We start from the raw sequence: 27,394 nt of genomic DNA on the forward strand, positions 1-27,394 counted from the left end.
GTACCTGGGCTGAATAAACCCCCCAGCAGCACACAAGGCTCATGTTTTTGGGTCCAGGGATCTGAAATGTCATAATCTTGTCACCAAAGTAAGGTGAGTGCAAGGACAGAATCTCCATCCTCTGGACGATGAGGGAAGATTGGGACTGTTCTGCTGACAAAGCTTGTGAATTAGCTCCTGTAAAAGCAGGTGCAAACAGGCATTCTGCATGAAAGTGTAGGTTCTCCAGCCCCTCTCTTGACCTGGGGCAGTTGCAGGTAGCAGAGTGTTACAGCCCCGTGAGGCTGTGTGGTGCCTTTGCCCTGTCCTGTGGTGCTGGGGGTCAGCATGGCCAGGACCCCCTGTGCTCCCTTCCTTTCCCTCTGGCAGGAGGGACTGGGGAATCGAAAACTTCATCTCTCCCACCCTGCTTCGAAACATGAGGGGGAAGGACATCAAGAAAGCCATCGGGTACCACCTGAAGCGGAACCAGCTGCTGCTGGACCCTCGGCAGAAGGTAGTGTATAACCCCTGAGCCCTGGGACCTCCTAGCATGGCAGCAGTGTCTCTTGGGGCCAAAGAGGAAGTGGCCCTCCTCTGCGGGTCTCCTCCCTGTGCAACACTTGGGGCTTTTCTCCTGCCTTTCCCTCATTTGTGCCCACACTCCCCGACTTCCCTGTGTTGTGCGTCCTGCTGCAGTTTGCTCTGGGATGCCCAGTGGGCCATGTGGGATGGTCCTGGACACCCCTGTTGCCTGTCCAGACTGAGCTGAACGTGTTGGTCAGATACACAGTCCTGCATGAAGGTCTTCCAGCCTGCAGTACCTGTTTCTAAATGGTGTTTCCTCTCTTGCCAAATGAAGCACCACCTCACAGCAACCCAGGTGCGCCTGAGCTACCTGCAGATCCTGGGAGAGCTGAAGATGTATAGTGGGAAGATCTTCAATGCCACCATGATGGTACGAGCTGTTCATTTATGTAATTGGCTTTGGTGTGCTGCCCTACTGGTCACACTGCTCCTCCCTGTCCTGAGATACCATGGCAAACGTTGATAAGGGGCTCTGCTGGGGAAACTCAGCATAGTCCCATTGAAATGGATAACAGACCAGCCTACATGATAGTTATGCATAAAATTTCTAATTGAAAGCTGTGACTCTTGCTCTTCAGATGAGTCCTGTCTGTATTTTTTGTGTTGTATAAAGTACTCAAGAAATCTCGAAAGGCTTCACAAACTCTTTAAAATACACTGGAAAGACTTAAACCTCGTAGTAAAAAAGAACTCTTCTCTCTTCACAAGAGGTTTCTTTAACCTCTGCTCCTACAGCTGCAGGACAGGGAGTCGTACGTGGCACTGCTGGTGGGTGCCAAGCATGGGGTGAGCCAGATCATCAACAGCAAGCTCAACATTGTCACAAGCCTGGCCGAGTTCCCCAGCATCAGCAGGGTGGAGCTCAGCGAGGAGTCTGAGAGAGTCAGCACGGTCAAGATCTACCTGCAGGACCTGAAGGTGAGTGGCTCTGCCATGATGGGCCAGAGGGTGTGGGAGGAGTCACTCACACCGCCTTCTCAAAATCTTACACTGGGCTCAGGGTGTGACCTGCACAAAGGGCTTAGGACAGACTTGGGAGAGAAAGCTCATAGGAAGAACAAAAAAAAATTACTGGAGAAAAGTGATTCTTCCTGCTCTCCTCCATCAAAGGCACAAAAGCCAAGAAAAACTAATAGATTTCTCTTCTTTGTGACTCCTGCAAAAACAGACTGAGGGGTGTATGGGTGAGAGCGGGTGCCTTGCCGTTGAGCAGCATGTTCCTGCAGACTGTGGTACAAATATTTGTCTATTCTAACATTTCCTCTTTTCCCCCCACCCCAAAACAAATTAAACAGGTGCTGACTCTGCTGCTAGAATCAAACAGTGCAAAGGATCTCGTCTGCCTCATCATCGGCTACTACAGACTCTTTGTGGATGCAAATACCTCCATATTTACGTGGGCAGACAAAAAACAGCAGCTGCACCGTGTCTCAGCTGAAGAAGGTTTAAAAAAAGCAGCCTTTTTTTGCCAAAGGATGGGGAGGAAGTGGGTGGATCTCCCACTGGTGGAGGCGTTATTCCCTCCGGGGAACAGCATCGTGAGGGGCAGTAGCCCTGAGCTGCGCAGTGGCGCCCACATAGGATTAAGGCTGGCCTTTATTATCTTAGAGGGCTTCTCCAACCTTCATGATTCCGCGGTTCTGTGATAGGGGCAGGCCTGTGGGGGTCGAGACCGAGTCTTGGGGCAAGGGGTCAGCTGGAATTTGCCCTGGCATCCTGCTCTGGGGTAAAAATACCCCCGAGGTCCGGCTGCACCTCCCGTTGTAGGCTGATCCCCTTCCCCACCGCACGGGACGGGCTGACGCGTGTGTTTGAATCCCAGGGTACGAATCTCGAGCCTGCAGCGACTCTGAAGACTCCTGGGAGCTGGAATCCTCTTCGGACCGTCGCGGGCACCACCCCGTGGAACAGGGCAGCGAAGAGGGGCCGGGGGAGCCTCGCAGTCCCGGGGGGAACGGCACCGACCCGCGGGACGGGGGTGACAATGCCACGGACAGCACGTCCGAGGCGTCCGACTCGGCCAACTCCGAGAGCCGGGGGTTCAAGACAAGCGGCTCCAGCGACTCCATGGACGCGCTGGAGGAAGATGAGTTGGAAGCGTGTTCCTCCTCCGGGCCAGAGCTGTTCCACTTCTACACGCCGACCGTGCAGGAGATGAGCAGCTCGGACAGGAGCTTCGTCCCTGTGTGTGCGGCGGGGAGCCCCGACGGGGCGGGGGCCCGGGACTACTTTTGCTTCCTGCAGGTGCCGGCGGCAGAGGGGCCCGGGGGCAGCCCCTCCGAGCAGGGCGCGGGGGCGAGCGCGTTGGAGACGCGGCTGTCCGAGATGGATACCGCGGGCTACTACAGCCTGTGCTACGGCACGTCCCCGGCCGGCAGCGCCCGCCCCGCGGGGCACGGACACCTCGTCCTGGAGCCGCCCCCGGGCTTCGGCGACTCCAGCTCCGAGGAGGAGTTCTACGATGCCGCCGACAGGCTCAGCCCTCCGGGCGCGCTGGCAGGTAACCCCACACCCGCGCGGTGCAGGTCACCTTCCTCCCACCTGGGCTAGGGTGCTGCCTGTTCTCCAATCAGTCTGCCTGGGGGAATCACCTTCCAAAAAACTTTCCTCAAGATTTTTGAAGGACCTTCGAACACCCATGCTCCACAAGCCACTCCTCAGCATGACATTGCGGGGGGATTTGTTATCACATCCAAGCACTGGGTCGCAGGAAAAGTCAGTTTTCACATGAGTGTGGCATTCTGAAATCTCTGCTCTCTTCCTCTGAGCTGAGGAGAGCCAAAACCTGTAAAACATTGTTTCCCAAGATCAAAAGTCGTATTCAGGTCAGGGACATGTTATGTGGCTGGATCAAGGATTCCTGAGGCTGAGCAGCTCCCCAGTCATTGTATTTCCTCACAAGGGAGAGGATTCTTTTTTCTGCTCTGTCAGTATTAACTGAACCTCTTAAGAATTTAATTTGTGCCATTAAACAGTTTTGACTTTTGCACTAGTGCATTTTCACTCTACTGTGTTCAGACAAAAAATTGTCATCTCTGGAAGTTTTTATCATCTAAATATCCAGCTGGGAATTTCTGGCTGTGTTTCTAGTTGATGATAACCCACGGACAGTGCTCCTGTAGCTGCTGCTGCTGTCACCAAATTTAACTGGGGAGTTACAGCCACATCTGCCATTAGGTGAAACAACTCCAGCACACCTGGGAGGGGACTGTCCAGAGCCCTCATAACTGACCCTGAGCTTTGGTGCTTGTACCCACAGACTCAGGCTCTGCCTTTTCCTTGACATCTCTGACACCAGGGAGGTGCTTGATCATGAGAGATGGTTTCCCCTGGCCCTTGGGAGCCAGGTGTTGCTGCTGTTCATTTGTGTTTGTGATTCCAAGTGCTGTGCTGAGAGCTTTTTTGGCCCACTGCATAGGTATATGGATATTCTGCTGCCTGGAGCTGTTTCCTGATTTCTGTGGTTTTTTTCTTGCCATCAGGCTATGATATGACATCCCAGGAAGGTACAGAGAACTCCTCCTGCATCCCCAAGAGACTGAGGTGCTACAGCTTGGGGGAAGACCCATCACCAGGGCAGACAGTGAGGGAGAAGCACAGAGGGGAGAAGGAGCTGATGTATGCCAAGAGCCTGAGGAAGAGAAGGTCTTTCCTGAAAACCACTTACACCTCCCAGGTCAGTTTCCCCTCCATGGGGACCAGCCTCCTCCTCGGTGAGGACACAGGGAAGGACATGGGCACGGGGCTTCCTGTGGCCACCCAGGCCCAGAGGGACGTTGCTGGCACAAATTCCTGCTGTGACCCGATGGAGATGGAGCCTGACACCATGGAGACAAAGTCGGTGATGGAAGGAGTGGTTTCATCCATTTCGGCGGTTCGCTGTCCTGGTGACCAGCGTGGGGAGGAAGACAGTGGCCTCCTGCCAGAACACCCCCCCTTGCTGTCTGCAGAGGAAGAGGAGTTCCTGCTCAGAGGACAGAGCGAAGCTGCCCAGGAAAGCTCCCCACTGGAGACAGATCCCAGGGTGCTGAGCCAGGGAAGCCGTGTGCCCACTGAGGGTTGGCTGGCCCGAGGGGTGCTGGAGGAGGGGGACGAGGTGATGGTCACCCAGCACAAGACTGGCACTATGACCCCGTCCTGTGGCCAGGAGGGGAGCTGCCCTGCTGACGAACTCTTGTTACCACCACTGGCTCCTGGCCCCAGTGTGGCCCCTGCCCAGGAAGTGGCCGAGGACCAGGGGCTGCTCCCAGCTCCCTGTCAGAAGAGCAGAGCCGGTGGCAGCTGCTGTGCCGATGGCAGCAGTGACGTGCCCGAGTCCCGGGCGAGGAGCCCACAGGTGGTGAATGAGGAGGCCCTACGGAAAGTGCACAAGGGCCACGTGGGGTTTCCAGACGCAGCCCAGCTCCTGGCAGACTGTGGTGCCTCTGGGGTTCTCACCCGCCTCTCCTGGCTCTCGTTTGGGGTGAGGACAGACCTCGCATCACTCAGTCTGGCACAGGACAGGGTGCATGTCCCACTCGAGCCTCTGGCCTCTCAGAGAACCAGTGGGTGCACAGGGGCTGATGTTGTGGGAAGGGAGATGCCAACATCCCCAGCTGGAGCAGGCTTTGGGCAGGAGCTGCTGAGCAGCTCGGGGCTGGGTGATAGTGATGGGGAGCCCAGAGGACACACAGGGAATGTGGCTCAACAGCAGCCGCAGCCTGCACAGGCTTCTTTTCCCAGAGAACAGGTTCCTGAGGTGGGGAAGGACTCCCGCCTGGCTCCATCTCCTGGGCTGTTTAACTCCTCAGGCCCAATTTCCTTGGGCTTGTTGGGGAAAGAGGCAGAAGACCACAGGGCTGTGAAACACTCCTTCCTCTGCTTTAACGAGGAGGAGGGTGAGCAGACCCCTTCCTGCCCCATCCTGGTGACGCCCCGGGGCTGTTCCCCAGCACAGAGCTCTCTGTGTTCCCCAGCACAGAGCTCTCTGTCCCCACACGGCACCGACAGCTGTGGCTGCCGCCTGCCCTACATCGGCTGCTTCCACCAGCCCGACAAGGGGGAGCATGAAACCAGCCCCCCTCCATTTCTGGGGCCCCTCACCACCCCCCCAACCAGCAGCTGCAGCCTCCCCGGGACCCCTATGAGCGGGTTCCCAGTGTCCATCACGGGGGACGTGGCCGGGCGGGACCCCCATGTCCAGGCACTCGGGCAGCTGAAGGACCAGGTGTGGCTGAGCCCCGCGGATTTCTCCTGCTTCCTAGCCTACACTGCGGAGCTCCAGGAGGTTGTGGGGAAGCTCTCCGGGAACCAGGCCACCCACCTGCAAGATCAGTGCACAGAGCAGGGTGCAGACAGCAAGGGTGCCCTGGGCTGGGCCTCCCGGGACCTGCTGTCCAGCTGCCAAGCACTCCTGAGCACGGAGCAGCCTCTCACAGAGGTGCAGCAGGCGCTGAGGGCGACGTTTGACCGCCTGGTTCACCTGGCAGTGACTTGCTTCCAGGTGACGCACTGCTGGCGCTGCAGGCAGAGGCAGCAGGAGCTGGGGGCCGCACTGGGGGATGTGGTGGGCACCTACCAGGGGCTGGTGCAGGCTGTCCACCAGCAGCTCCACGGGCAGGGCTGCCCAGAGCTGGGGGCCAAGCTCCTCGCCCGCCAGCACATGGCCCTCTCAGCTGCCATCTTCTGTCTCCTGCAGCAGTTCAGGGCACCCCCGTGGCTGTGACAGGCTGGGTGGGGGCACACGATGGCACAGGGGACACAAAGCCCAGCTGTGTGCCCTCTGTCCACCTCAGGCTCTCCCCCATGGCCATGTGCAGCCCCACAGCCCCAGGATGGCCATGGGAGGACACATCCTTCACAAGAGGTGCCATGGGGAGCTGGGCTCCCCAAGAGATGCTGTGCCCAAGGGTGCTCTCGGAGCACCACAGTGGCGTGTGTGTCCTGCCCAAGGCTCATCCCTCACCTCCCAGCGGCCGTGCAGGTGTCCTCTCTCAGGGGATTGTCTCAGCCACATTCTGTCACCTGTGGGGAAGGACAGGACCCTTTTGACCTAACTTTCACCCACTCCTGGATTCCCAGGCAGGCTCTGAGACATCAAACCCCACCCTGGCCTAATGTGAAGAACCTCAGGTGGCTTTGCCCAGCTTTTGTGGCCAAGGGAATGCAGTGATCCCATATTCACCCACTTTTCCATGTGAGGGCAGGAAGAGTTGTCCCAGGCTGGGGAGGTAGCACCATCTCCCTTTCTTCCACTGCAATTCCTGTGTCAGCAGCAACTCTCTTTCTGTTTGGTGATGCATGAGGCAGTCCCTGACTGACCCCCCAGCCCTGTGCTACTCACAGCTCTGGGTCTGCCAGAAGGAACCAGCAAGCCCCAACACCGAAATGCCACTGTCAGAGCTGTGCAGTGACCCTTCCCTGGCCTCCATGGGCAAGGACCAGCCTCTGTCCCCACTCCCACCAGGTGCAGCTCACCCTGGCCAGGTATGAGCTGTGAAGGTCGTCTCACTTTGCATCTCCTGAGAGGCAGCACTGCAGTGCTTGCCCAAGGGGGTCACCTCCACCTCCAGCTTGCCAAGAGCCCCTAGGGCACAGCCACCACTGACACCACAACACCCTGGGCCCCTGTTGTGGGTTAACCTGGGGATAAGCAGAGGTTAACCCCTGGCTGGGGTTAAACCACAACAGCCCCCCCAACAGCTGTTGCTGGGGCCCCTCTGACAGCCCCACCTGGGCAGAACCCCAGGTGTGTGAGACACTCTTGCTGTGAAAAGAAATGAAAACACATAACCATAGTTACCTCAGACAGCCCTCAGGTCTCACTTGCAGTGACCATGAGGCTTTGGGTCTCTTTTGGCAGCAACGGCTGAGGTAACACATCAACACAGCTGCACGAACATGCTGGAGCTGGGGCTGTGGGACGTGTCCCTGCTCTGTGCAGGGCGCAGCCCAGCCCAGGTACCTCCCAGCAGGACACACGTGTGCATGTCACACATGACAAGGTACCACACATAGTAACTGTAAGGACACAATGGGGATCTAAACGTTTTATTTTAGATTAGATGCATAGAACTAGCTACAGGCTTCAACAACTCACCAAGTCTTCAACTGGTTTAAGTTCTTGGGACATGGTGCCCTTGCCTCCCATCCTGCATTCTCCTGTGGGAGCAGCACTGTCCTGTCCCATGGGAAGGGATTTTCCTCTCCCATAAGCTTTGCAATCCTAACTTCATCTTACTCACTGTTTAACGAAAATGAAGGAAACACATCAAAGCTCTCCTCCCTGTCTCAGAACAAGTGTAGGTGCAGGAGTCACAAGCAAACAGCTGCAAGGAAGCAAAACTGAATTCACGTCAGTTTTCACTGATCCCAGGCTCCACCAGCTCTTGTTCCCTGCCCAGGGGGATGGAGATTGTCTGGCGTGGCACTGTTGAGGTAGAAGGTGTTGCTCCGAAAAGGTCCCTTGCTCTGACAAGCGACTGTGCTCCCTGTGCCCAGTCATGCCGGTGCCTCCTGCCTGTGCAGCTCTTCACCACAAAATAAAGAGTTTCCTTGGGCGGTGCTGTGCTGGGCTGTTTCCACCCGTTCCGCTCCCTCCCGTAGCACGAAGCCTTTTCCAGAAGAGACTCCAGCCTTCAGGGCCGCCGGCCAGCTCTGCGTCTCGTAGTAGGTGCACAGGATGTCGAAGACTGTCAGGAGCAGAGAGGTGTTGAGTCACACACGTGCTGTGACACCTGTGCCAGCAGCTCTACACACCCACCAAACACCAGGGAGGGGTGACAGCTGACCTAGAGAGGGTCCCCCCCTGTAACACCTGAAGAGTCTGTGCCACAGGAAGCCCACCTAGGGGCAGACAGGTATTTTGGAGAGGACTTCAGGAAGCTCTGGGCAAAGTGGAGTCTGTGTCAACTATAGCCAAGGTGCCTTTGGTCACTATTTTGCCTGACCTGTGCCACCTGTCTGTGTGGATGATGGTACCCCCTGTATTGGGCCACACCTGCTGTGCTCCCACCATCACTCCTGGGTGCTGAGACCCCACCTCAGGGCTTCCCTGGGCACACAGAGCCCCTAGCCACCTCAGGGTCAAGAACTTTCTAGAGCTGGCCCAGGACACAAGCCCATCTCCAGTCACCTTGCAATTCCAGCTTGCAATCCTCTGCTGTGACCAAGTGTGGCAGCTCAAGGTGGTACAGGACACCAACACCCTCCCTGTACTGAGCCTGGCACAGGCCCCTGAACTCCCACCCTCCCAACAACAGCCCCCCAGCACCCCCCCCAGATTGTGCCCTGCCTCATGCACAGCTCCCCCAGGGAGCACACAGATCTCGGAACAGGGATCAGCAGGATCACACCACACTCCAGCGTGTCCCCCCAGCCCCGGCACAGCCCCAGAGCAGCCCCTCACCCTGGTTGATGGCCAGTGTCTCCGAGTGGTAGTTCCTGGAGTTGGGGGCTTTCACCATGTACTCACGGATGGGGAGTCGGGCTGTCTGCAGGCACTGCTCCCGTGCCCTCTGCAGGGTCAGCTGCTGCAGGGACACACAGACACGCTGCCACATGGCCTCACACACGTGTGGCACAAGCAGCCACAGAGCCAAAACCTGCCCTGGGCCTCGTGGCACCTGCACTGCTGTGGCCTGGCCCAGCCCACTGCTGGGTCTGGGCAGGATTTGAGAGAAAAGGGATGCTGGTGGCAGCAACCCCACTGGGATATCTCTGCTCTCGTGAGGGAATGGAGCAGGTAGCACCCACCTTGTGAATGCTCTCATCCACCAGCCCTCCCAGCACGTACACCTTATCCGGATCGATGTCTTCAAGGACTAGGAAAAGGACATTGGCTCAGCCCCACACAGCAGTGAATCCTGCAAGATGCTGCTCTCCCAGCAGACCCCACTCCCATGGACAGCAGTGGGCAGAGCCCCCTCACTGGGGGTTGAGGCTCAGGGATAGACAGGTCCCACGGGAGCAGACTTAGCACCAGATCTGAGCACACAGCATGTCTTGTGCAATATGGGACTGGGAATGTGAGGAACCCACTCACCTGAGGCACAAAACCACCTAAAAAAGAAATTCCTAAAATTCAACCTTTAGCCCTTGTCTAAAGCATGTGAAATATTTACCATTTTCAGAGTCAGGAGTGAGGTAAACAATGGCATCCAAAGGAAATAGGTCCAGGTAACTCTCTGGAGTTGTATCCATCTGAAAAACACAAGGCAGGGAGAGGAGCAGCCCATCAGCTCAAGGTCTATCTGCCAGAACAAACAACCCCCCAGACACAGATATCCTGGGACTGACACTGCTGTTTGGATGTATAAATGCCTACAGAAACACTGGCTTTGGGTTTTCCTCTTTCAGTTGGAAAATGGTTCTGTATGGGCACTGAACACTGCGTATCTCAAACTCTATTAAATTCTCTCCTCATCAAAAGTCTTTGGTGTGGTTTGAGGAAGGGAGAACAGCAACAATTATCTAATTTTAAATGAGATTCAAGTTCTCGAGGGACTCAGGAGTCCCCACCACGGGTGTTTTTGCTGCACTGGCTGCCGGGTGTGCTGCAGAGCGCAGGGCTCAGCTCTCACCAGGTACCGTGCGAAGCCGTCGTTCATGCGGAGGCACTGCTCGTAGATCAGCGTCCCTGCCGCGAACTCGGTCAGGCACAACCAGAAGGGGCGGGCGGCGCGGCGGTTCGCCCCGTACAGCCGGCGGATCTGCGAGGCCAGGCGGCCGCTCTCCTGGGGACGGGGCGGGATGGCACCGAGTGGGATCGGGGACACACCAGTGCTCTGCCGGGGGCCGGTCCCGCCAGGCTCTCGGTGCCCTGCCTGGGGCAGGGACGGGCACACGCGGGGTGCAGCATCCCCGGGACCTCCGAGCAACTCCCGGGACCCCCGGGCAGCCCCCTCGGGCAGCCCCCTCGTACCTTCTCGGTCATGCCGCCGGCCACACCGAGGTCCAGGCAGAGCCGCGGCCCCGCCGCCCGCGCTTGCAGCAGCCGCTCCCGGGCCAGGGCAGCCGGGACCCTCCCCCGGGGGAGCGGAGGCTGCGCGGGCCCGGCGGGGCCGCTGCCGACCGCCGTCCCTGCGCCGTCCCCGCGCCCCGGGGCCCGGCGGGCCCGCCGGCGCTGCCGCTCCTGCCGTCGCTTCCCGCGCCGGGCGGCGACGACCCGCTCCCAGCGCCGGCGCTTCCGCAGCGCGTTCCTCTGCGGGGGACAGGACTCAGCGGGACCGCCGGACACCGGAGCGGGGACCGCGGGGCACCGGAGAGGGGATGGCCAGGGACCGGAGCGGCGATCGCCGGGCACCGGAGAGGGGCTCAGGTCCCGGCACCGAGCGCGGCCCCGCCGAACTCACCGAGAGCGCCCCCTCCGCGCCCCCAGAGCGCGGCCCCGCGGCCGAGGGCTCGATCTGCAGCAGCCGCAGCGCCTCGGCCACCACCGCCGGGTCCATCTCCCCCGCCGGGTCCATCTTCGGCGGATCCATCTCCCCCGCCGGGTCCGTGTCCGCCGGGTCGGTCTCAGGCTCAGCCGCCCCGCCGCCGGCCGCCATCGCGGAGAGGGCGGGTCCGCTCCGGGGCCGGGGGTGGGTCCCGGGCGGGTCCGTCCGTCCCCCTGCGGGAGCAGCGGCGGCCCCGGAGCAGAAGGGACCCGGCAGAGCAGAGGGTTCCCCCGGTGCCCGCTCTCCCGCCGGGCCCGGTGCCAGTCCGTGCCGGGGGCCCCGCTCGCAGCGGCACTGGAGTTCGTGCACGGTCCCCCCCCGGCTCAGGGGGTTCCCAGCGTGCGCTGTTTTGGTGTTTTCTCGCCGCACGGGCACGGGCATAAACCACTGCAGAGGCAGTTGCTCAGCACCAACCGCCCGATGCCTGGTCCCGAGCAGCAACACCCCCAGACGGCTGTAACCCCCTGGAAAACTGTCCCCCACACCCCATGGCATCATTGTCAGCGTGTGAACTGGGGTAAGGCAAAGGGGAGACATAAATAAAAGCTGACGCAGCCGGGATCAGCTGTCCCGGCCGTGCCCGCCTCGCTGTCAGGGTAGGGGAGGCTGAGAAGCCCCGGACAGGGGCAGCACTGCCCAGCGACAGCTCAACACCCGTGTGTGATCAGTCTGCCTCAAAACAGAGGGTTCAGCCTTGTACAACGCTGACAACGCAACGGCTGGATCATAACTGCCCAATTGCAAAGTTGGACTCAAATTCTGAGGGGCTCAGGGCCACAGGGAGCTCCCGGACCGGGAACCGTCAGCCCAGGGGGGCTCCGGGTCAGGGGGTCCCGGTCAGGGGGGTCCCGAGGTCCCGGGTCAGAGAGATCCGAGTCACAGGGTCCCAGTCAGGGGGGTCCCGGGTCAGAGCGATCCGGGTCGGGGGTCCCGCTCAGGGGGTTCCAAACCTGCCGGTGCCGCCCCGGTCACGTGCAGCTGCGGTCACGTGACAGTGTAGGGCGGGGCCTCATGGGGCAGGGTGAGCCGAGCTGCGCATGCGCAGGGCCGCCGGCAGGGGGCGGAGCCGCGCAGGCGCAGTGTCCCGCCCCGCCGGCAGGGGGCGGAGCCGCGCTGCCGCCGCCATGAGCGCGGAACCGGAGCCGGGCCCGGGGCCGGGAGTGGGGCTGGGTCCGGACCCGACGCCGGGCCCCGCGCTGGACCCCGAGCCCCCCCGGCACTGCGGTTCTGCGGGCCCGGGGCCCGGCGCGCCCGGGGGGCTGTTCACATGGCTGCGCGGGCGCTGCCTGGGCCGCGGCGCCGCCGTGGACCCGGCGCGGGACACGTTCGGCGCCATGACCGGGCTGTACGGCGCCATTCAGCCCGCCGACTCCGTGTCCCTCAGCACCCGCACCCACGGCGCGGTCTTCAACCTCGAGTACTCGCCCGACGGGTAGGTGCGCGTGAGAACCCCGGCCAGGTGTGCCCGGGGCTCTGCCCATTCAGGTGTGCCCTGGATCGACATCCAGGTGTACCTGGGGCTCCCCAGGCCCAGAGGCCGCTCTGGTGACCCTGGGCAGAGCAGGGACCTTCCCTCTCCAGGACAGTTAGCCTCGATCCCTGCTGACGAGTGCCCAGCTCAGACTGCTGCCAGGGCTCCCCTGGTGCTGCCAGATCTGTGTTTTACAAGGCTTTAGTGAAAAGCCTCCGCTGGGTTTGCAGAAGGGCAAATAGATATTCCAAATTAGCGTTTGAGTTGGTGTTAACTGCAGTGTCAGAACACCCAGAGGGTGGGGGCAGGGGAACCCACAGTAGGAGAGGTACCTGCCAGAGGGCAACCCCCCCTAACGCAGAGGTTCTGCTCCCTCAGGTCGGTGCTGACCGTCGCCTGTGAACAGACCGAAGTCCTGCTCTTTGACCCAATATCCTCAAAGCACATCAAGACTCTCTCTGAGGCCCACGAAGACTGCGTAAACAACATCAGGTAGGTCAGGAGGGGTGTTTTGCCACAGCTCAGCCATTATGCTTTCAATCCTCTGCCAGTCTCTCAGGACAGCAGAAAATAGTGGGAGCCTAAATCCACCAGTATTTTTATCATGCAGATTTTTTCCTTTAAAATCAGAGTTTTTTTAGCTGTTTTGCATCTGTGAATTGATTTTGAGGGGTGAATTTAAGGTGCCTTCTAATAATATTGCAGCTACTCTTCAATTCTTAAAGCAAAAAAAGAAAAACCCTCCGAAAAACCGAAAACCCAAAACAACAACCAACGACAAAACAACAAAAACTAAACCCAAACAAAAAAATTCAAGAAAACTGCAGAACAGTCTGAGCGTTTCCCCTCAAAAGAGACAGATATGATATGGGGTGCCATGTTCATCAGATAAGTCAGTGTTTTTCACAAGTTTGCTGTCCTTTTTATGAAAAAGACTGAAGTTTTACGTCAGCTGGTTGTCTGTCAGGAAAGCTGAAGTAAAATGTGCATCTGTCTGGCACAGAGGAACTGAACTCTGTTCTGCACACAGTTACTGCAGTGTTACCTGAAACCTTGTTCTGGTTAATGAGCAGGACTCCAGCCACTGTGGCACTGCAGAAATTCCTTGTAATAAACACCAAAAGTGCTTATTACACCAGAGTTTGGGATTTCTCCCATGGTGATTGGTTATTGTTCATTTTTCAGGGTTGTTGCTGCTTTTGTGTGGTGTAGCACTGAGATAAAGGATGTTTAGTGGGTGTTTTTTGAGTGGGTGTCTTGTCCATTTACCTCAGGTCGGGCTTTTTTTCATTGAATGCTTCATTGGGCATGAATTCCAAACATAAACCGGCATGCTTTGTCCTTCTAAAAGTAAATGCAGGCCTCAGTTCTAGTGGGAGCAGACAGTGCTCAGCTTTAATTGTGTAGTGCCAGCTCGGTGGTTTTGCCTGTTGATTTTCTCAGTGAACCAAATGACTTTTGTGTGTTCTCAAACAAGGTCTTGTCTTCACTCGGTGTTTTTGTACATGATTCACTAACATACAAAACGCCTAAAAACCCCCAAACTAAACCAAACTTTTACTGTGCCTCTGTGTGTTTATTCATTTCCTACTACAGAGGTACTACTGGTTCATATCCCGACAGTTCTTCTTTTATTGGAGATTTTATTGGTACATATTCTGCTGTGTGTTTTGGGTTTTTTTTTGTGTGTGGCTATTCTGTTTATCTCTGTGCTAGCTTACATTCCTGCCCAAGAGCATTTGCCTTGGAGAAGGCCCTGAGCAGCTGCAGTGTTTCCCTGCCATTCCCAGGTTTTTGGATAACCGACTGTTTGCGACGTGCTCTGACGACACAACGATTGCACTCTGGGACTTGAGGAAGCTGAACACCAAAGTTTGCACTCTGCATGGCCACACCAGCTGGGTCAAGAACATCGAGTACGACACCAACACGAGGCTGTTGGTGACGTCAGGCTTCGATGGAAATGTGATCATCTGGGACACCAACAGGTACCCAGATGCATACGCTGTGTTTGCGCTGTGGCGTTTCTGCAGCACACCAGGATAGGGCTCTTCTGTACAAGGTGCAAACTCGAGGGGGGCTGGAATATGTTCTGAAACACTGGGAGTAGTGTATACCCCTTACCAAGAGCTTGCATCACCTCTCTGTAGTGATGTCCCATCTGTTAGGTCCAGTGACTGAAAGGACCAAATTTTTGCTGACATGCCAAAATGTAATTCTTCCTTTTGGAGAAAGTTCTGTCCTCGTTGTGGTCATATGAACTCATGACTTCTGCCATTTCATTAAAAAGTAGGATAAAGACAGTGCTCTAGAAAGAGATTTTGGGGTGAACAAGGATGCTGGGCACACCTTGGACCCTCAGGTGCAGGACATCAGGGCCTGGAGTCGGGGCTGACCTTGGCCGTGCCCTGTGCTTGTGTCGCTGTCCAGGTGCACAGAGGATGGATGTCCCCACAAGAAGTTCTTTCACACCCGCTTTCTCATGCGAATGAGGCTGACGCCAGACTGTTCCAAAATGCTCATCTCCACCTCCTCTGGTTATCTCCTGATTTTGCATGACCTTGACCTAAACAAGTCCTTAGAGGTTGGCAGCTACCCGATTTTAAGAGCCAGGAGGACCACGTCGAGCTCAGGTGAATGTTGTGGAGCGCTCTGGGGCAGCCCTGTGTTAGAGGTGTTTTGTGGGGTGCTCTTGGCAGCATCCCAGGTGGGCTGGGCGTGCCTGTGGTGCTCACCTCGTGATGCTGTTTGCAGACATAACGTCATCTGGCTCCTCCGGCCCTCGAGCTGTGGGTTCACCCTGTCACCAGCATGACTCGGGTCCACTTTCTGAGAAACACTTGTCACGGTCCTCCCAGCGAGAAGGTAGGACAAGGTCACCAAAAAAAGATGTATTAAAACAAATCATAGACTTTGACTTGTATCAGAAAAGGCCAGAGTGTGATAGTGAAAAACTGCATTTTTGTCTCTATGGTTATAAAAAAAAAAGTTGTTGCTATGACTTCTGTTAAACCAGTTAAATATCATTGCACACCAAAGCCTGGGGTTCTAATCAGGTTTTTTTCTGAGAAATCTGATAACAGCAACAGGAGCTTTATATTATCTCTGTACATTATTGTTGTTACATAGAGGTGCTCCCTGTTCCTTGTGGTTTTTTCTTGAACAAAATTCATGTGAATGATCTTTAGGGGAAAAACTGAGATACACTTCCAGAGAGTCAGTGTGAACTTGACAAATGGATGAATACTTGGTGAATTCCTTGCAATATAAAAAAGTATAATGTTAAGTTTTATGTGCATCATGGTGAGATGCTGAAACACAGTGATGAAAGGAGGAGGCTTACTTGAATGATAGGGAGTGATCTACCTGTGGGTGAGGGGAACAAGGGAGACAAGCTGCATGCAGCTGGGCAAATGTTGGAAGGAATTTTGAGAGGACATCATACAAGTTTGAGAATCAGTAGTTCCTATAAAAACCCAACTCTACAGCTTTTGCTGTAGTGTAATGAAGAGTGGAAGTGTGAAAGGTTGACTCTGACGTGGTTCTTGGTGTGAGGTGGTTCTATGCAGGTTTTGGCATGCAAATTTCAAAAAAAGGAGCTGTTTGAAATGAGGACTGTGTTGGCTGTAGGTGTTGTGAAACTCCTCTGAATTACCCTGTCACAGTGGCGGGATCTGTCCTGGCACTCGGGTGCAGCTGTCACAGGTGTGACCCCACTTCATCAGCAGGACTGAGACTCACAGCTGATCCCCCTTCCAGGTGGATCACCCAGGAATAGCTTGGAGGTGTTGACACCAGAGGTTCCTGGAGAAAGAGATCGTGGGAACTGCATCACGTCGCTGCAGCTGCACCCCAAGGGCTGGGCCACACTGCTCCGGTGCTCCAGCAACACTGATGACCAGGAGGTACGGCCAGAGCCTCGTGTTCCTCCTGAAAACATGTGGGGTTACATGTATCAGACAAGTGTACTGGAATTTCATTGTTTGAGGGTAAATGTTCATGTGAATAGATTAGTTAGTCATGCTTACAAATTTTGTCATTTTGCACCAAAATTATGAAAAAAAATTTTTTTTTTTTAATGATCTTCCTGGCAGAATCCACTTCCAACTTTTACTTGAAGTATGAAGTTACAAGACCAGCTGCAGCTCAGCTGCAAGCTGGAGCCTTTGGTCCCCCAAATTGACCAACAATAGGCAGTAATACTTGACCAATAATAAACAGTTTAGTTAGTTGGATTGCTGATGTAAATCGAGGTTGGTTCGGTTTTCTTTGGGCTGGGTTTTTTTTGGTGTCTGTGTATTTGTTGGAGATTTTTTGTTTTAAGAAAGCCACTCTTTTTAATGGTAACCCCTTACAGAAGTTTAGAGGACTGAGTGGAAGCTTAGCAAAGTGGTTATAATCATTAAAGCTGGTTCTGTAGCAACCAAACCACTACACAGCATAGGATTTTTTCAAAATGCAAATGTTTTATTGCGTCTGTTGGTACTGCTGATTGCCTGAGTTATAATTTCCCATAGTCCTGGAGTCTGCCTTACTCTCTCTGGTATTGTTCCTTTTGTGGGTGGTTCAGAAGAATGCATTGGACAGAGCTAGGAACACTTGGTCTTTTGGCTGAAATGGAATCAACACAATACAAACTTAGTCACTGACCTGTTTTTGAGATTAAATAATTAAGATCCCTGCCTGTCCCATGAAAAACAAGCTGGCTGTAGAGCTGTTCGTAACATTCCTTCAGAAATTGGTTTCTCCCTCATTTCTAGGTTCCTTTCCTTTCCTTGAAGTCCAAGGAAATGGACTTCAAAATGCCAGTGGTCAGCTCTAAGTTACAGTTGAATGAGTTTGGCTTTATTGTAGATTTAATTTAAACATTTACTAAATTAGAGCACGTGCCTGACCAAAGGATTAGGCTTTGCTCTTTGCACATAAAAACTAGATTGAAAAGATGATATCTAGCACCCATTTAATTAAAAAAGCAGCTTTGATGCTGGACAGCTTTCAGAGCGAGGGAGATGCCGAGGCAGTGGTCTGTTCTTGGTGCTCACTGAAGGGCGGGTCAGCAATAGCATCAGTCCCATGAACTACTCGTTACCTGTCCAGGCTGGTGGGAGGGAATGTGTGTTTGCAGTGCTTTACTTCTCTTTCAGTGTCCCTTTCTCTGCCTCTCCCTTTAGTGGACTTGTGTCTATGAATTCCAGGAAGGAGCCCCGGTGCGCCCCGTGTCCCCGCGCTGCTCCCTGCGGCTGACGCACTGCATCGAGGAGGCCAATGTGGGCCGGGGGTACATCAAGGAGCTCTGCTTCAGCCCCGACGGCCGCATGATCTCATCCCCGCACGGCTTCGGCATCCGCCTGCTGGGCTTCGACGCGCAGTGCCGGGAGCTGGTGGACTGCCTGCCGCGGGAGGCCAGTCCCCTGCGCGAGATCCGCTCCCTGTACTCCCACAACGACGTTGTGCTCACCACCAAGTTCTCCCCCACGCACTGTCAGATCGCCTCGGGGTGCCTTAGCGGACGCGTCTCCCTCTACCAGCCCAAGTTCTAGGCACGGCAGCGGGGCCTGCACCTGGATGGTCGTGGGTTGTACTTCAGCTCTCTCCAAAATCTCTCGCTCTGGATGGGATCTCGGTTTCTGTGGTCTTGGAACATGGCCCTGGAAGGATTTTCCAACCCAGCACCGCGCGGATCTTCCTCCTGCACCCACGAGCCTGCGGCCGTGTCCCAGAGCCAGTGGAGTTCTGCTGCTGCTGGTCCTGTGCCATCGAGTTGCTCTCTTGCTGTGTTTGTACCCTGATACTTGATCATTTCCTTTAGTGCAACTGGAATGGGCTGTTTGAGACAATGCAAAGGGGGCCCGGGTGCCTCCCGTCCCATAGGAGCTGGACTCTGCCTCACCTCTCCTTCCTCCTCAGTCGCTGAAGCAACTTGGTGGTGATTTGTAGATAATCAGCTGCTTGACTACATAAGCAACACAGTTACTGACACAAAAAAAAAAAGGAAAAGGAAATTTTACTTTCATTTCTATATGAATTTGGTTGTGATTGGCTAGAAAAATGAGTCACAGAGTGGCTCAAGGTGGGAGGGACCGCTGAAGCTCACCCAGGCCCCCCCTTGCAGGCAGGCCCCCTTCGAGCCCCTCACTCAGCGCTGCGGAAGACCCTGACCCAGAGGAACTCTGATGGTTCGTGCAGTGGGGCAGCTCTGGCTCCTCCACTGCTGGGTTTCTGTTGTAGGAAGTTTTCCACATCATCCCACATCTGAAACACTATGGCTTTCTGCTGATATTGGGGTGTTTCCCAGCTGGCTGTTTTTCCACACCTTGCCTGCACTCTGGAGGAATTCATTTGGATGTGTCCATAGTACCACCAGGTGAGCCTTCCTTCACGTGTGCTCTCAGTCTGGGAGGAGTTTAAAAGCAAACTGGTCAACTGGTGAGATCTGTCTGGATCTAACCAGGCTTTATCAGCAGGTGTGGAACACTGTAACATTCATCCTGGTGAAAGGTCTGCAGGGGAAACCTTATGAGGGGAAGGGCAGAGGGCACTTGGTTTATTCAGTCTGGAGGAGATTGAGGTGGCGGGGCCTCATTGGGGCCATCAGCATCCTCCCAAGGGGCAGTGGAGGGGCAGGTACTGATCTCTGCTTTCTGTGAGCAATGACAGGACCCAAGGGGAGGGCTGGAGCTGTGTCAGGGAGATTTAGGTTGGATATTAGGAAAAGGTTCTTCCCCAAGAGGGTGGTCAGGCACTGAACAAGTGGTCATGGCCCCAAGGCTGCCAGAGCTCAAGGAGTGTTCGGACAACGCTCTCAGGGACAGGGTGGGATTGTTGGGGTGTCCTGGGCAGGGCCAGGAGTTGGACTGGGTGATCCTTTTTGGTCCCTTCCAACTCAACGGATTCTGTGATCATACCCAAAGTGCAAATGCCAGGTTTCAGCCCCCGAGTTAATAGAGCCAACCTTGTAAATGCATAGGTATTTCAGTCCACATCAGTTATAATCTCTTCGCTTACGTGTTCCAAGATCAGGGTTTTTTTCAGTATTTCACTAAAGTTTCACTGATCAGTCACACAGTTCGGAAGGGAACTGCAGAACTTTACCTGAAAGGACTGTCAGCTTTTGGTGTTCAGGTTCACTGTCTGTGGCTCGACAGAGCACACTTGTTCAAAGCTGACTTTTACAAAGCCTTTTGCAAAACACGTTTGGGGATAAAAACAACATTTCTGGAGGTGAGAGAACTGGAAGCATAAGCCTGAGGAACCTCCTGTAGCTTTGGGTTTGTGCAGGCAGCATAGCATACCCTGGTGGTGCTGGAGAAATTATTGAACTTAAGGCTCTTCTGCATTATGAGAGAAAAAAGTCTTAAATTTCCTGCTGTGGAGAATTTCTTTGGTAATAGGAAGCCTTCAATATTTGGTGTTTGGTAATCTGAGGGCAAATGTCCCTTCTGCTGGCACCCAGCCCCTGTGAGGCTGAGCCTGCACCTGGGCCCGTGGGTCTGGGGTTGTTGGAGCAGCTCAGGGTCACCTCCCTGGGCTGTGGGTTAATGCCCTGGGAGGGAAGTGTGCAGGAGACCCAGGGACAGCTGTGGGATACAAGACTTTTATGCAAAGAAGGAGCTACAAGGAGTTTGTAATGGGCCAAGCTGTCTGGGGAAAAACCAGGTCCTGTCCCGGACCACTGTGGCTTTCCCCTTGGCAGTTCTCTCCCACTGCCAGGCTACTTTCTCACCTTATTTGGTGTTTTCTTACACGTCATGGAAGGGATTACAGGGACATTCGAGGGAGTTTCACAGTTCTCATGGACTTGCACAGTGTTTGTTTTGGAGGTGAAGGACCACCTGTGGAATCGAGGCATTTCTTGGGTGGGTCTGTCTGTCTGCTTTCAAGGCTGTTTTTGTTCTTTCCTCTTGGAACTTCCTCGGACTGGTGGATCCCTAGTGACTGTAACGCTATGCCTGTGAATATGCACTGAGTGTTTTTTAATTCTACCTCATGATACGCTGTGTTTTACACCAGTATTGTGCTGAGCATTGGACACTTACCTTTCTGTATGAAGAACTGTTACCCCAAAGTGACACATGTCACCACACCTTGATACGACCTTTGGTGGGCTGAGTGGCCCTGCCCAGCTCTGGGACTGACAGCTCACCTGGTGAGGGGGTTTGGTCACCTTGATGCTTTTGTAGCGTGTCCAGCAGATGCATAGAACAACTGAATCTGTACATGTATGCTGTAGAAATGTTACTTTGTCCTTCTGATGACATTTGTAATAAGTTTGAATTAGAGTAACTAGGTAGTCTTAGACTTTGGTCATTTGATTGATTATTCCGTTTCAACAACACTTGGAAGTTTTCCATGGAAGTTTTACCACGTTTTGCCTGTGAAGTTCACTCCTGAGTGGTTCACAGCTGGCACACCTTGCAGTCACGTGGTGGGAGGATTTTCAGTTCTCTTACGGTAACTTTACTGAAGCAATGAAGTTTTGTGTCCATGAGCTTTGGGTTATTTCCAAATAGTCAAAAAAAAAAAAAAAGGTTTATCATAGTTGTGTTTCCAAGGTTGAATGCTTAACCTTGAGAAGTGTATAAAACTGTGAAGAAGAGTTTTCAAGGAAGATGAGGGACTGCGCTGGCAGCCTGTGAGAGGGTGGCTCACACCAGGGGTGTCTGTAAACTGGTGCTGCAGCACTTAAATTTCACAGCGTTTCTCCTGGGGACAGAGCTCTGTCTAGCTGTGCAGTGTGTTGTTAAATGCCTGGCTTTGTACTCAAAAACATCTTTAGTGGAAGAATTCTTGCCTCTCCAGAGCTGGTCAGCAGCTGCAGATCTGTGGGGAGGCCACACCCGGCAGTGTCTGAGGAACCAGAGCTGTGCTGGAGCTGGTTCTGTCACATTCTGTGGCTGTGGCAGCACGTGCATGGCCAGAGTGTCTCCCAGTGTGGGGGGGGAGAGGGGGAGGCCATCACTGGGGCCCCCTGTGGCCACACTCAGGTGTGTGCACAGGGGTGTCAGAGCATGCATAGCCACGGGCTCCAGTGCAGGGCCAGCCAGGGCAGCCCAGGGAGACACGGCACTGGCAGACAGAGCATGGGGATAGGAAGGAAAGCACAGCGATACAGACACACACACACACGTTCGTTTGCACTCCTGGAGTCTTGGGGTAAGGACAGTTTGATGCCTACTACCAGATTTAGAATGTAAACATCAGGTTTTTCTGGGGGTTTGGGGGGAGGGGGTAGGGCTTGGTTGATTTTGTTGGGTTTTTTTGTTTGTTTGTTTGTGTTGTGGTTTTGATTTGGGTAGCGCTGATGTGGAGAAGGTTATGACACAGTAGAACATGGGTCTGTTGCTTTAGGACCTAGAAACTCCTAGAAAACAGAAATACACTTGCCAAATGGAAGCTTTTAAAAAATCTACTTTACAGGATTATAAAAAGTTGGAGTGAAAGGAAGAAGTCAACGGCCCATCCTGTTTTTGTCCTGCAGGAAACAGAAACTTCTCATTTCCTGATCTTAGTCAAAGGTACATTTTCTAAAGCACTAAGTATCCTCAGTTAAGTATAAGGTTTTTACTACAAAAACAAATTGTGCATGTAGAATATTTTGAAATACCTGAGATTTCATAGTAAAAACTGTAGCCTTTTAATACCATATATGAAGTGTCAGAACTGCTCTGAAAGTATTGTACTTACAGCCGTACAGTAACTTACTATTTGTGGACAGTTTCTCCTGCTTGCATAATAAATATTTAATAATTCACTGAATTAAAATCTATTTTATGAGCTGTGTTCTGTAATGCTCACTGGTTCTTGCCTACCCCCTAAAACTGAAAGGAAAAAAACCTCTCAGTGCTTAGGTGCCACAGTTCCTGCGTGTCACAGACCCAGCTCAGTGCTCTTCCATCATCTTTTTCTGAAAATGACGTATGAAAAGTCAAAACTGGACTCTCAGCCTCAGACCAGGTCTGCACTATTTTGCTGGGGCTGAAAGCCACTGACTGGCTTTGGGCTTGTGCCAAACTCTCACCCTTGACACTTCAGCTTCCCCGACATTGCAGAAGCACAGAACATCTTCCACAGAGAAACAGGATGCAGATTTTGTTTTTATTCCATCAAGGATTGATTACAAAAAAACCCAGCACACTGGTAAAAATCAGATTCCGCCAGTAACAAATATCCAGTAAACATTTTATTTAGATGCAGATAATCACCACTGGGATACAGGAACTTGTGTTTGTGCTGGCTGTGAAGCTCAGGGCTGTGTTTATGATTGCAACACACTGATTAGGATCAATATTGGAAGACAGTTTAGCAAATGGAAAACTGTAATTTGGAAAAGCAATAGCCCCTCCAAAACTTACGAAAAGACCAAAATGAGACCAGTTTCTGAAAGCTTTGCTGCTCCACATCATCCACAGTCTTTTGGTTTATATATATATATATATATATATATATATATATATATATATATATACACATACAGTTTAATAACAGGAAGTCCCCCAGGAGAATCAAATGCTTTTTGTTGAGACCCTCACCTGCCTCAGGGTCGTGCTTGCTTTTCTCTCCTTGTTTCTAAGGTCTGAAGTCTTTTATCTCTCAACTCTCACGTCTGTTAGACATGCAATTTTCGCATTTCTGTCAGTCTTTTTCAGTACTTGCCCACAGAAGTCCTGAAACACATCTCCAAACACTCCACTTTCCCACCTCTCTGCTTCCAAGGTCGTCTTTGGCTTCCATCTCTGCTACACCTACAGACCTCCAACTGAAGCAGGTAATCCAGGAACCTCACCTTGTCTATGCCACTGTGTCTGATAGAACTTTCAGCAGCACACATCAAGCAGGCAGAACCCCGAGTTTTGGGTAAAAAAATCACAAGATCCATAATTCCACAGCAGGAACTGAGAAAAGACAAGACACCACAGTGCAAAGAGCTGTGTGTGAAGTGCTTGAGCAGCTGCAGGAGCCTGAGTGTTCCGTGAGTGTTGGAAAGAGGGACAGCTTCTCTCTGGCCCCATGGCTGTAGGCAACAAAAATGTAGCAATGCAAAAAAACCCACCCAACGAAACCCCCCGAACAAAAAGATTAAGCAGAACAAACTCCGTGGTTTTTTTACAAGGAAGGACACTTTAAAGCTTCAGTGAGTTTGCTGTTTCATTCCTTCTGCTTTTCCCTTTTCCCAGGAAGGGACACATACACACACACACATACACACAAGAGAGATCCAGCTTGGGCTGAGGTCACATGGTCAGTGCCACAGCTGGAGGACACGGTCACTGCTGCAAGCAGCCTGAGGTGCAGCTGGGAGCTCTACACCTCTGTCATCCCCATCTGTGTCCTTTGAGCTTGACACAATGAAGACCCAAAGGGTCTGAAAAAGCAGTTCCAGAATCAAGACTTGGAAGTTGATCAGGCAATGGAATCAGTTTTCTTCAGCCTCTCCTTGATTCTCACGTTCTAAATGCAGGCAGTGGAGCACATCCCATCACAGAGAGTTAAGGAGTTTTGGGAGTGATACTGAATAACAGACTGGTACAAGTATTTTTGATATTTGTTTTTAAACCTTGTATTTGCCTAGGAGCTCCGTTATGGGTAAACTCACCTGCCAGCAAAGGAATACTTTAAAAAGTTCATCACAATTGCACCAAGGTTTAAATTTATCACCATTCACCCCATAAATATGGAAGGCCAGGAGAAATTACCTGTGATGTGCACAGGCCCTGCTCCCTGGGCGTGCGCCCAGACGCACCGTGAGTGCCAACGCCCCACAAGCAGGACGGGGGTCACAGCAGCTTCAGCAGGAACTCGTAGGTGGCGTTGATGATCCCCCAGGACAGCACAGAGCGGTGGTAGTTCAGGTGGGCTCCTCTAAAGAGGCGCATCAGTTTCCTGTCACGCTCCAGCCAGATCTTCACAAGCACTTTGGAGAAGGACTGAAACTCCCCGCCAATCTGAGCCTGCATGCGAGTCTTTACCACATTCACTGGGAAGAACAGGAAGCCCAGCATGGCGCCCAGCAGCCCCCCGCAGATGAAGTCGTTGACCAGGTGAGCGCTGTGCGAGGTTGCCTCAGGCAGACACTGCTTGATGGGCCCGCGCAGGCCGAAGAACAGCACGTTACTGGGCCCGTTTCGCAGCAGAATAGGCACCAGCCCCCGGTAATACTCCCTCATTCCATAGGCTTTCAGCACCTTGAAGGCCTGGTAAGTGTTTGTGAACTTATCGTGGTGTTTATAGTCCTGGAGCAGAGTCTGGATGCGCTCGAAGGGCGTGAGCACGGCCTCGGTGGTGCCGGCGAGCGCGGCAGCCGCGCTGCGCGTCACTAGCTCCGGGGCGCGCGCGTGGCTGAGCAGCAGCGCCGAGAAGTCCTCGTAGAGGCCGAACATGAGCGCCAGGGTGGTGGTTTTCTGCAGCAGCGGGGGCAGGATGCCGCGGTACAACGTGCGCAGCCCGTCGCGGCGCAGCTGGCGCACAGCGTCCTGCATGCGCAGCCCGTACAGCTGCTGCCGGAACAGCACCTTCTGGATGGGGAAGGTCACTGCGATGTTGGTGAAGGCCGCGCAGTACCCGCACACATAGTGCTTGCCCGGGGCCGCTGCCTCGCTGCTCACGGGGTCCTCGGGCTCAGCACCTCCCGGACCCATCATCCCGGCGTTCCCGTGCAGTGTCCTCAGAGCCTCCTCCCTGCACCAAAGACAACCAGGTGAGCGGGGCTGAGGGGCACCCTGCAGCCTCTGCCACGTCCCTGCATCACTTAAACAACACCTCAACAAAGTCCCGCCGAGTTTGAAGGGGAAAAGCAACAAATGCCCCATCTGATGGATGTTGCGCTGTTTTCTGTTCAAGTCTCAGAGACAGTAAAAAGCAGTTCTGCCTTCCTTGGCACTTTCCAGTTAAAACACAAATAAATCAGGAAGGAAATTGAGATATGAACTCCTAGAGTGCTACACTACAGCCAATAAGCTTACAAACCAGATTTCCCTTGGAATTCCCCTTGAATTAGGAATTGTAACAGTGAAAAGTTGACCCTCACACTAACAAAACACCAAAATTAAATCCAACATGTGCAGCAGCATCACAAGACCTGATCCTTCCACTCTGCCTCTCCCTGCAGCAGAACACAACAGATAAATCACAACCTGTTGCAGTTTATCCCAGTCAGGAGCTGAGCACTTTCAGCCACTCCCTGTGTCTCAGCCACAGCCGGTGCACAGGTGCCACACAGGTGGGATTTCACTGACACAGAGGTGAAATTCCCTGGCAGTCCCAATTCCTTGCCCTGCAGCCTCCTCTGCATCCACCCCCACGCTCTGCTGAGGAGTCTCAGAGCTCGAGTGGGGCCGGACCCGGGTCCCAAAGGACACGTGGAAGGGGCAGCTCCCCCAGACAACCCGGGGGGAGGATGGCAGGGATCGGTACTTGTGGAGCTCTGTTTGTCAGCAGAAGGGGAGTTTTTATGTAACAGTTGTGAAAAACTATATCTGCCTGAATCCCACCCTCCATCACAGTTCAGCCTGAGGGAGGTCACTGACATCTGGGAGTGGTTTGAGAGCCTCAGATCCTCCCCAGCGCCAGCAGCACAAGATTCCCAGGATCTGAAGGGGGTGTGGGGACAACAGCCTCACCTGAAGAGAAGAGGTGCTGAATGGAGGGAGGGAAGGGGAGGGGAAAGAAAGGAGGGAGGGAGGAAAGGAGCGAGAGGGGAGGGAGAGCGGGGGGAGAGAAAGAAGGCAAAAGAGAAAGGAGGGAGGGGAAGAAAGGGAAACCCGTTTTCAGCCGCGCCCGCTCCCTGTGGTGTGCCCGCCGTCTTTGTCCCTTGGGGAAGGCCTGACCCGGGAAGAGCTCTCGACAAGCTCCCGGCAGGCCCGTCCCCGCTCTCGGCCGCGGCTCCCGCGGCAGCAGCTCGTCCCGGTGTCGCACGGCAGGGACAGGTCCCGGGGGAGCCGCAGCCCCGCAGTACCCGCGCACGGCCCGGGCCGGCCGCGGCCGCTCCCCGGGCACTCCGACCGCCCCCGGCACCGCGCTCTGCCCGCGGAGCCCACACGGCACATCCCGCGTTTCCCGGCGGCATTACGGCTCCCTGCACCGGGGCCCAAGGTCAGTCCTGCGGCCGCGGCCGCGGCCCGGCCGGGCCCGCGGAACCGCACCTTTCCGCCCCCGGAGCGCTGCGGCCGTGTCCAGGGCGGGCTAGCGGGACGCACCTGCGGGCGGAGGTGCCATGGGAGCGGCGGGATCGGGGTCGGGATCGGGATCGTGCACCCGGAGCGCCCGGCCCGGCGCGGCACCGCGCCGCTCTCTGACGTCACCGCGCAGCCGTGTGACGTCACCGCGCAGCCGCGGGGTGGGCAGACCGCGAGGGGACGCCCAGGCCACGCCTCCGACCTGCCCCAGCCAGTCGCGTGAGGCCGCCCAGCGCGGGGCGGGAGTGGGGCCGGGAACGGGAACGGGAATGGGAACGGGGCCGAGCTCACCCGCGCCGGGCCGCAAGTGCTCCCCGGCGGGACCCTCTGCCCGGCTCCGGAGCGCTCAGTGCCCGCGGCTCGGCGTCACAGAGTCTCTCTCCTGTGGCGGGGTTCGATTGCTTTTATTAGTTCGGTCGTAAATAACAACGGCTCGTTTGTGTTTCAGTGTTTGTGTCGCTGCACAAGGTCTAAGGGAGCATCTTCAAACGGTAAACTAGCCCCGCCCCTTCCCGGGCCTCCACCCAGACTCCCTTCACCAAGCCCCGCCCCTTCATCAGACCCCTCCCCTCTGTTCCGTCAGCGCCCCCTACCGAGCGGGCTCCGGCACTGCCGCTGAAGTATTTTGGCATGCTTTAGGGGATTTTGGAGGGGGTTTTGGATGTTTAGGGCTGTTTCGGGTGGGGTGGATGTTCTTGCCTAAGCCGTGCATGGGAAGATGTCCCCGCAGTGCCGGCCAGGCGGTGCAGGGCCGGGGGCAGCGGTGCCGC

The 27,394-nt window shown here is 54.7% G+C and overlaps 4 protein-coding genes across 12 annotated transcripts in view; 2 read left to right on the forward strand and 2 right to left on the reverse strand.

The window, feature by feature from the left end:
- Positions 1-7,776, forward strand: part of FRMPD1 (FERM and PDZ domain containing 1) — a 27,789-nt gene extending 20,013 nt beyond the window's left edge. For all 6 annotated transcript variants that reach the window (XM_032674862.1, XM_032674859.1, XM_032674863.1 and 3 more), the window contains 6 exons: positions 370-496; positions 842-937; positions 1,303-1,485; positions 1,863-2,010; positions 2,390-3,067; positions 4,050-7,776. In XM_032674862.1, the coding sequence (XP_032530753.1) occupies positions 370-496; positions 842-937; positions 1,303-1,485; positions 1,863-2,010; positions 2,390-3,067; positions 4,050-6,271 (3,454 nt within the window). In that variant the 3' untranslated portion in view covers positions 6,272-7,776. The remainder of the gene's footprint in view (positions 1-369; positions 497-841; positions 938-1,302; positions 1,486-1,862; positions 2,011-2,389; positions 3,068-4,049) is intronic.
- Positions 7,581-11,957, reverse strand: TRMT10B (tRNA methyltransferase 10B). Of its 2 annotated transcripts, XM_032674869.1 has the most exons (7): positions 10,899-11,937; positions 10,469-10,747; positions 10,128-10,280; positions 9,669-9,747; positions 9,301-9,368; positions 8,954-9,077; positions 7,581-8,237 (listed from the first exon to the last, which is right to left on the reverse strand). In XM_032674869.1, the coding sequence occupies exons 1-7, from the start codon at positions 11,517-11,519 to the stop codon at positions 8,047-8,049; spliced, it is 1,515 nt and encodes a 504-aa protein (XP_032530760.1). In that variant the 5' UTR covers positions 11,520-11,937; the 3' UTR covers positions 7,581-8,046. The 2 variants fall into 2 exon arrangements, with proteins under 2 accessions (XP_032530760.1, XP_032530761.1); XM_032674870.1 differs by lacking the exons at positions 7,581-8,237; positions 8,954-9,077 and having other exon boundaries at positions 9,323-9,430; positions 9,643-9,747; positions 10,899-11,957.
- Positions 11,370-18,460, forward strand: DCAF10 (DDB1 and CUL4 associated factor 10). Of its 3 annotated transcripts, none has more exons than XM_032674868.1 (7): positions 11,370-11,499; positions 12,832-12,945; positions 14,244-14,441; positions 14,884-15,086; positions 15,208-15,318; positions 16,213-16,358; positions 17,625-18,460. In XM_032674868.1, the coding sequence occupies exons 1-7, from the start codon at positions 11,471-11,473 to the stop codon at positions 17,991-17,993; spliced, it is 1,170 nt and encodes a 389-aa protein (XP_032530759.1). In that variant the 5' UTR covers positions 11,370-11,470; the 3' UTR covers positions 17,994-18,460. The 3 variants fall into 3 exon arrangements, with proteins under 3 accessions (XP_032530759.1, XP_032530757.1, XP_032530758.1); XM_032674866.1 differs by lacking the exon at positions 11,370-11,499 and adding an exon at positions 12,005-12,414; XM_032674867.1 differs by lacking the exon at positions 11,370-11,499 and adding an exon at positions 12,005-12,414 and having other exon boundaries at positions 17,649-18,460.
- Positions 18,461-22,898: 4,438 nt separating this feature from the next.
- SLC25A51 (solute carrier family 25 member 51) lies at positions 22,899-26,754 on the reverse strand. Its single transcript, XM_032676547.1, has 2 exons — positions 26,646-26,754; positions 22,899-25,128 (listed from the first exon to the last, which is right to left on the reverse strand). Exon 2 carries the CDS (start codon positions 25,089-25,091, stop codon positions 24,228-24,230), a length of 864 nt encoding a protein of 287 aa, XP_032532438.1. The 5' UTR covers positions 25,092-25,128; positions 26,646-26,754; the 3' UTR covers positions 22,899-24,227.
- Positions 26,755-27,394: the final 640 nt, after the last annotated feature.

Source organism: Chiroxiphia lanceolata, chromosome Z (assembly GCF_009829145.1).
Source record: "Chiroxiphia lanceolata isolate bChiLan1 chromosome Z, bChiLan1.pri, whole genome shotgun sequence".
NCBI lineage: Eukaryota > Metazoa > Chordata > Aves > Passeriformes > Pipridae > Chiroxiphia > Chiroxiphia lanceolata.

Excerpts from the sequence above, each read along its gene's own strand:
- DCAF10 (XM_032674866.1), top strand. The coding sequence starts at position 12,020 with ATGCGCAGGGCCGCCGGCAGGGGGCGGAGCCGCGCAGGCGCAGTGTCC. Across the intron at positions 12,415-12,831 it reads CTCGAGTACTCGCCCGACGG|GTCGGTGCTGACCGTCGCCT; the intron begins GTAGGTGCGCGT and ends CTGCTCCCTCAG. Across the intron at positions 15,087-15,207 it reads GAGGACCACGTCGAGCTCAG|ACATAACGTCATCTGGCTCC; the intron begins GTGAATGTTGTG and ends TGCTGTTTGCAG.
- SLC25A51 (XM_032676547.1), bottom strand. The coding sequence starts at position 25,091 with ATGATGGGTCCGGGAGGTGCTGAGCCCGAGGACCCCGTGAGCAGCGAG.
- TRMT10B (XM_032674869.1), bottom strand. The coding sequence starts at position 11,519 with ATGTCTCCCCTTTGCCTTACCCCAGTTCACACGCTGACAATGATGCCA. Across the intron at positions 9,748-10,127 it reads ACGGCTTCGCACGGTACCTG|ATGGATACAACTCCAGAGAG; the intron begins GTGAGAGCTGAG and ends TGTGTTTTTCAG. Across the intron at positions 8,238-8,953 it reads GACACTGGCCATCAACCAGG|TCTTCGACATCCTGTGCACC; the intron begins GTGAGGGGCTGC and ends TGCTCCTGACAG.